We start from the raw sequence: 8050 nt of genomic DNA, 5'->3' as shown, positions 1-8050 counted from the left end.
GTCTCAGGTTGTTGGATATCAGTGGGAACAAATTTCCTTCCACTCAGATTGGCATAGAAAGTATATTGAAGTCCAGAACAATTACAGTCACACAAGGTCGCTTTAAAGGAAAAGATATCGCCATCTGGGAGATTCTCAATTCTGAAAACATTTCAGCAGAGAAAAGAGAAGAACTGATAAGAAAGTACAAATCTGGGACTTTATCTCTTGAAGAACTTATCACTGTACTCCTAAAAATCATTCAAGAAACTGAGATAACCTCATCCACAGACCGTCCAGTCATCACTGAGACTAAGAAACTGAAAACTTTGACTGCTCAGCAAGATATGGCGGCAGAGCTGCTAATAAAGGCTGATCCCACTGTACAGGAGGAAGGAATCCAGAAGGCTCTAGAAAGCATCCACATCGAAGTAAAAAAAGGACAGTATGCTGCACGGCCGATGTCTCTATGGGATCTCATTCACTCCAAATACATATCGGAGACTAAAAGGCAAGAACTTCTAGGCAACTACAAGTTAACTGTCGAAGACATACTGCAGATAGTTACACAGTCTGTTGAAGAGTTTGAGCAAAAAAACATCAAGTCAACCATTGAAGCAGAAGGCAAGCCAAAGGCAGAAAGAAGCAGATCCATCACAACACAAGAACAGGAAGATCTCCTGAAGTCTGAATTGGTGGAGGCCTCCAGAGGAATACTCCATGGACAAAAGGTCTCAGTTTGGGAACTCCTGCATTCTGAATTCATCACCGAGAGTAAAAAGAATGAGATCTTACAGAATTATTCATCCGGGGTCTGGAATCTGGAGCAGATCATAAGAATTATCACAACTACTATTGAGAATACAGCCTCTGATGAGACTATCAGACTTACTAATGGTGAACTCCACAAAGCTCTGAATGTCATCTCTGTAAACCTCATAACTCACGAATTCCAAAAACAAAGACCATCGCTATGGAAAGTTCTCCACTCCAAGTATCTCTCAGAAGGCAAGAGGAAGGAACAGCTGAGCAAACACCAGGTCACTGTAGAAAAAGTGAAGCAAACTATCCTACAGTTAATAGATGATTCTGAACTTTGTAACAACCAAGAAATCCAAAATGAACTGGAGCTTAAATTCACTGAAGTAAGTTCTGGGGAATTTAAGGGACAGAATGTCTCTGTATGGTTTCTACTCTATTCCAAGTATATTACAGAAGAAAAGAGGCAAGAATTACTTCAGAAGTACAGATCGGGGACATTGACCTTGGAGGAACTTTTGAAAACTATTACAACAATAATTGAAGAGACAGAAAGAATTCGCAGCTTGAAATTTAAGGGTTTCCGGAGACAGGTGACTGCCACTGAACTTCTGCAATCTGAAATCATTGATCAGAATACTCTGAATGAGTTGACTGAAGGCAGAAAGACCGTCGAGGAGGTCACTAAGATGGACAATGTGAAGAGATATCTTGAAGGAAGTGGCTCTATCGCTGGTGTGTTTGTGACCTCCAAGAAAGATCCCTCACAAAAAGAAAAGGTGACCATTTATAAAGCCATGCTGAATGGGAGACTAAGACCTGGAACGGCTTTGATTCTCCTCGAAGCTCAAGCAGCTACTGGATTTGTGATTGACCCTATTGAGAACAAGAAGCTTTCTGTAGATGAAGCTTTAGATGCAGGACTGATTGGACGGGAGATTTATGATAAACTCCTGTCAGCAGAAAGAGGAGTTACTGGTTACAAAGATCCCTATACAAATGAGAAAATCTCACTATTCCAAGCCATGAAAAAAGAGCTTATTTTGAAAGATCATGGAATCCGCCTTTTGGAAGCCCAGATAGCCACAGGAGGCATCATCGACCCAATACACAGTCACCGTGTCCCTGTGGAGGTCGCATATAGGCGAGGTTACTTTGATGAAGAGATGAACCAGATCCTTTCTGATCCCAACGACGATACAAAGGGATTCTTTGATCCGAACACTCATGAGAACCTCACCTACCTTCAGCTCCTCCAGAGGTGTGTGACTGACCCAGACACGGGTCTCAGCTTTTTGGATATCAGTGGGAACAGATTTCCTTCCACTCAGATTGGCATAGAAAGTATATTGAAGTCCAGAACAATTACAGTCACACAAGGTCGCTTTAAAGGAAAAGATATCGCCATCTGGGAGATTCTCAATTCTGAAAACATTTCAGCAGAGAAAAGAGAAGAACTGATAAGAAAGTACAAATCTGGGACTTTATCTCTTGAAGAACTTATCACTGTACTCCTAAAAATCATTCAAGAAACTGAGATAACCTCATCCACCGACCGTCCAGTCATCACTGAGACTAAGAAACTGAAAACTTTGACTGCTCAGCAAGATCTGGCGGCAGAGCTGCTAATAAAGGCTGATCCCACTGTACAGGAGGAAGGAATCCAGAAGGCTCTAGAAAGCATCCACATCGAAGTCAAAAAAGGACAGTATGCTGCACGGCCGATGTCTCTATGGGATCTCATTCACTCCAAATACATATCGGAGACTAAAAGGCAAGAACTTCTAGGCAACTACAAGTTAACTATCGAAGACATATTGCATATAGTTACACAGTCTATTGAAGAGTTTGAGCAAAAAAACATCAAGTCAACCATTGAAGCAGAAGGCAAGCCAAAGGCAGAAAGAAGCAGATCCATCACAACACAAGAGCAGGAAGATGTCCTGAAGTCTGAATTGGTGGAGGCCTCCAAAGGAATACTCCATGGACAAAAGGTCTCAGTCTGGGAACTTCTGCATTCTGAATTCATCACTGAGAGTAAAAAGAATGAGATCTTACAGAATTATTCATCCGGGGTCTGGAATCTGGAGCAGATCATAAGAATTATCACAACTACTATTGAGAATACAGCCTCTGATGAGACTATCAGACTTACTAATGGTGAACTCCACAAAGCTCTGAATGTCCTCTCTGTAAACCTCACAACTCACGAATTCCAAAAGCAAAGACCATCGCTCTGGAAAGTTCTCCACTCCAAGTATCTCTCAGAAGGCAAGAGGAAGGAACAGCTGAGAAAACACCAGGTCACAGTAGAAAAAATGAAGCAAATTATTCTACAATTAATAGATGATTCTGAACTTCGTAATGACCAAGAAATCCAAAATGAACTGGAGCTTAAATTCACTGAAGTAAGTTCTGGAGAATTTAAGGGACAGAATGTCTCTGTATGGTTCCTTCTCTATTCCAAGTACATTACAGAAGAAAAGAGGCAAGAATTACTTCAGAAGTACAGATCCGGGGCATTGACCTTGGAGGAACTTTTGAAAGCTATTACAACAATAATTGAAGAGACGGAAAGAATTCGCAGCTTGAAATTTAAGGGTTTCCGGAGACAGGTGACTGCCACTGAACTTCTGCAATCTGAAATCATTGATCAGAATACTCTGAATGAGTTGTCTGAAGGCAGTAAGACCGTCGAGGAGGTCACTAAGATGGACAATGTGAAGAGATATCTTGAAGGAAGTGGCTCTATCGCTGGTGTGTTTGTGACCTCCAAGAAAGATCCCTCACAAAAAGAAAAGGTGACCATTTATAAAGCCATGCTGAATGGGAGACTAAGACCTGGAACGGCTTTGATTCTCCTTGAAGCTCAAGCAGCTACTGGATTTGTGATTGACCCTATTGAGAACAAGAAGCTTTCTGTAGATGAAGCTTTAGATGCAGGACTGATTGGACGGGAGATTTATGATAAACTCCTGTCAGCAGAAAGAGGAGTTACTGGCTACAAAGATCCCTACACGGATGAGAAAATCTCATTATTCCAAGCCATGAAAAAAGAGCTAATTGTGAAAGATCATGGAATCCGCCTTCTGGAAGCCCAGATAGCCACAGGAGGCATCATCGACCCAATACACAGTCACCGTGTCCCTGTGGAGGTCGCATATAAGCGAGGTTACTTTGATGAAGAGATGAACCAGATACTTTCCGATCCTAGTGACGATACAAAGGGATTCTTTGATCCGAACACTCATGAGAACCTCACCTACCTTCAGCTCCTCCAGAGGTGTGTGACTGACCCAGGCACGGGTCTGCATTTGTTAGATATAAGTGAAGAACAAAAAGTAAAATCCGTTCTACAGTCTAGAAGTGTTCAAGTCGATGTTGGCACATTTAAAGGAAAAGAAACATCTGTGTGGGATCTTCTATATTCTCAGTACATATCAGTGGAGAAACGAGAAGAACTACTGAAGAAGTATCGTGCCAGCACACTGACCATTGAAGAGCTGATGACCATCCTTATAACAATTATCACTGAAACTCATAGTCAATCTGTGTCCTCCGTAGAAAGCTCAATTAAACAGTCTTTTCAGTCTGTTACAGTAAAAATATCTACAGGGAATCTTCAAGAAGAATCCATGTCCCTCTGGGACCTTCTACATTCGAAATATATCCCGGAGGACAAGAGGGAAGAATTGATCGAGAAGTACAAGTCCGGAACATTGACAATTCAAGAAATCATCAACATTGTCTTATCCATGATTCATGGGTCCTCAAAAACTGAAGTGATTGTAAAGAAGGAGGTCAGAGTAACATCAGCTCCCATCCACTTCGACCATTGGCCTTCAGAACAGCAAGTCCAAAATGCTCTACTAGTAATTCCCAGTGTCTTGTCTGAAAAACAATCGCAGCGGGAGAGCGTTTCAGCCTGGGACCTTCTCAACAGCGAACAGTTGCCAAAGGATAAGAAGAATGAACTTTTACAGACATTTACAGCTTCTGTCAGAGAAGTTATAAGCACCTGTGGCAGCATCCTTAAAGACCCTTCAATCAAAGCTTCTGAATTTATTGCTATCAGTGGACAACAGCAAAAAACATTCCAGTCCTCCACATCCCTGGTCTCTGTAGGTCAGACTTTCACTAGCAGCTCATCAATTCTTGGAAGTGAAGCTGCTGGAACAAAGAGGGCCCAGACACAGGACTTTCTCAAGACCGTGGACCTCACACTGACCGTAGGTCAGCTCAAGGATCACAAAAGTTCTGTATGGGAATTACTGCATTCTTCATATGTTACACCTGAAAAGAAGAATGAACTCATAGAAGGGTATGAAAACGGAAGGCTGTCTCTTGCAGAGCTTATGAAATGTATCATGGAAATCTTTATGAAAGCTGAAGAAGCCACCTTAGAAGTTTCAAGTCATCATACCGTCACAGTATCATCTGAGAAGACAGATGCTGAGTATCCAGAGGCAATCCAGAAATCTCTGCAAGCATTTTCTCTTGATAATTATGGTGGTGAATTTGCTGGACGGAGCACTTCGCTGTGGCATTTACTACACTCTGCAGCCATTACCCAAACCATACGCAGGCAACTACTCACAAAGTACTACACCACGGTCAAAACCATTGTTACCACACTAATCAATGAAGTCCAAAGGAAAGCCTTCTCAATCAAGCCAGACACTGAGACGTTCCTCAAATCAGTCCAAGTACAGGTCAGCATCGGCGAATTCAAGTTAGAAGGCAAAACTCATTCTCTTTGGGATCTTCTTCACTCAAAGTATCTCACAGAAGACAAAAGAAGAGAGCTCATCGAGAAATATGAATCCAAATCCATAACATGGGAAGAAATGTTCAAAAATATTACTGCAGTCATAAAAGAAACTGAGGAGAAGAGTCGAAATATCAAGTTTTCTGGTTTACGGAGGCAAGTGTCAGCTTCTGAACTGCTGAAGTCTGAAATTATTGACCAGGACACGCTTTTACAGTTGGCTCATGGAACCAAATCCTTACAAGAAGTGACTCAGATGAATACTGTGAAGAGGTATCTGGAGGGAACCAAATGCATTGCTGGTGTTCTTGTTCCTTCTAAAGCTGACCCAACCGTCAAGGAGAAAATGAGCATCTATGACGCCATGCTGAAGCGCATATTAAGACCAGGGACAGCACTGGTTTTACTCGAGGCTCAAGCAGCCACTGGATTCATTGTTGACCCAATAAAAAATATCAAGCTCACCGTAGATGAAGCTGTAGCTAGTCGTGTATTTGGCAAAGAGCTTCACTCAAAACTCCTGTCTGCTGAGAGGGCTGTGACGGGCTACAATGACCCAACTACAAACCAGAAAATCTCATTGTTCCAGGCAATGCAGAAAGACCTCATTGTCAAGGATCATGGTATTCGCCTGCTGGAAGCTCAGATTGCAACTGGTGGTATTATTGACCCAGTGCACAGTCACCGTGTCCCCGTGGATGTGGCCTACAAGCGAGGCTACTTTGATGAGGTGATGAACCAGATCCTTTCCGATCCTTCTGATGACACCAAAGGTTTCTTTGACCCCAACACTCATGAAAATCTCACCTACCTGCAGCTGATCCAGAGGGCTGTCCAAGACGCTGATACCGGACTGCTCATGTTGGAGGTGGCCAACAAATAAAATCACCTCAACAAGTGTTCCTTATGAAAACTAAAAAAAAAAAAAAGGACCTTTAACCTCCTGTCCCTCAGGGTTTTACTAACAAAGGAAAACCACCCTACATTTTTTGGGTTTCTGCGACATCTGGAACTTTCTCTGAAGGGAAAACTGGTGTTTGGGCTTTTTGACTGTGGTTTACAGCTATACATCAGCAGGACTTGCTGAATTCTGCTTTATTAACATTTCCTTTTATTCCTTGATGCGAGAATCTAACAATTTTGCTTCCTAAAGAAATGACTGTATGACCTGAAGTTTGGTGTCCACTGTTAATTGTCAGAACTCATCTGCCTATTGAGCAGTGTAATCGGGGTTGGACGGGCCCAGAACGACCAATGTAAGCACTTCATGAAGATGCAACATTCGAGCCGCTGGTCTTGTTGGTTGTATTGGTAATTGTGCTGGACTTTCCTCCAGCGAGGTTCTCTGTTCCGGTCAAATCAAATCAATGTTGAAAGCAAGAAAAAGAAAGACTCCTGTCCCCTGTGCTTTATACTGCTTGTACTTAACATTTTGAATAAACTTGTAACTTTATTTTATCCAGTGACATCTCGCACATTTTTTTGCAGTTAAAGGCTTAATCCACAACTTGGACAACCCTTCTGAATCCCTGTTTCCTCCCAATAAAAATAACAAGTTATACTCCTCTCCGGTGCCATTCCGGCAATGTCTGCAATGTCTCCCAGTGCTCATGTGACATTATGTCACGTGATCCCGAGGACAATCAGCTATGGCTTCACTCTCAATCAAGACTTCTTGAGAAAATGAGAGCAGCTGCTGTCGCACTTCCTCCAGAGGTCAATTACGTCCCTGGGAGGGATCGTGTAGCCATCACTGATTGGCCACAGTGATCACGTGACATGGGAGAGCCACCGCTGAAAAGTCATCAGAGGCAAATATAAGTGTTGTTTTATTGGGAGTAATCCTAGTGACTTGGCAGCATCAGTCCTGGATCACTCTGTCCCTGGACTGCGCCGATTGTTTTGTTGACCTTTCATCCTGAGACTTTAGTTTGGACCTTGGTACTGGCACCAGTAAGGCTTACTGGGAGTATTGCCATCTCAAACACTTCTGACAAATTCACAAGCTTTACCATAAATGTGTGGCAATTGAGATCACACAGGCCCATGCTGTCCCCGTCCCCAAGCACCAGTTGGGATATATTGCTAATATTACCCCGGATGAAGGAAAGGAAGATTTACTACAAGACCAATATGTCTAATGATACCCTTGGCCTGCTGGGGTAAGTGACGGAGTAAGCAACTTTGTGCTCCATCACAACTCTTTAACAATATGGGTATCTTGAGAGCACTGATTCTGGTAACAACATAGCAGACAAGGCAGCCCATGACCAGACAGGTCCTTCTGGCATTTGCCAGATGGCCAGTCCGGCCCTGGTAGTAGCTGTGGATCCAACTGAAGGGCCATGCATCTGTCCCCAGAATGGGGCTGGACTGTGCAGTGCATCTGCCTGGGCTCCAACTGAGGAGCAGGAACTTCCTGCTCCTTTTTGGAGCTGTTGACCCAACCCCCTGGGTTAACCCCTTCTGTCTCTGCCCCTAACATACAGGCAAATACCAAAATGAGCCTTATCAAACATTACTAACACAGCTCAGAACATAGGA

General features: G+C 43.0%; 1 protein-coding gene across 1 annotated transcript; it reads left to right on the top strand.

Moving 5' to 3' along the window:
* Positions 1 to 5: 5 nt before the first annotated feature.
* Positions 6 to 6964, top strand: LOC138643519 (epiplakin-like; the record flags this gene model as incomplete). Its single annotated transcript, XM_069732418.1, has 1 exon — positions 6 to 6964. A coding segment is annotated over one exon (6384 nt), but the record flags the coding sequence as incomplete, so codon positions are not given.
* Between the last annotated feature and the right edge of the window lie 1086 nt (positions 6965 to 8050).

Source organism: Ranitomeya imitator, chromosome 6, assembly GCF_032444005.1.
Source record: "Ranitomeya imitator isolate aRanImi1 chromosome 6, aRanImi1.pri, whole genome shotgun sequence".
Classification (NCBI taxonomy): Eukaryota; Metazoa; Chordata; class Amphibia; order Anura; family Dendrobatidae; genus Ranitomeya; species Ranitomeya imitator.
Note: the sequence above shows the minus strand (reverse complement) of the source record. Positions and strands in the feature narration are given on the sequence as shown.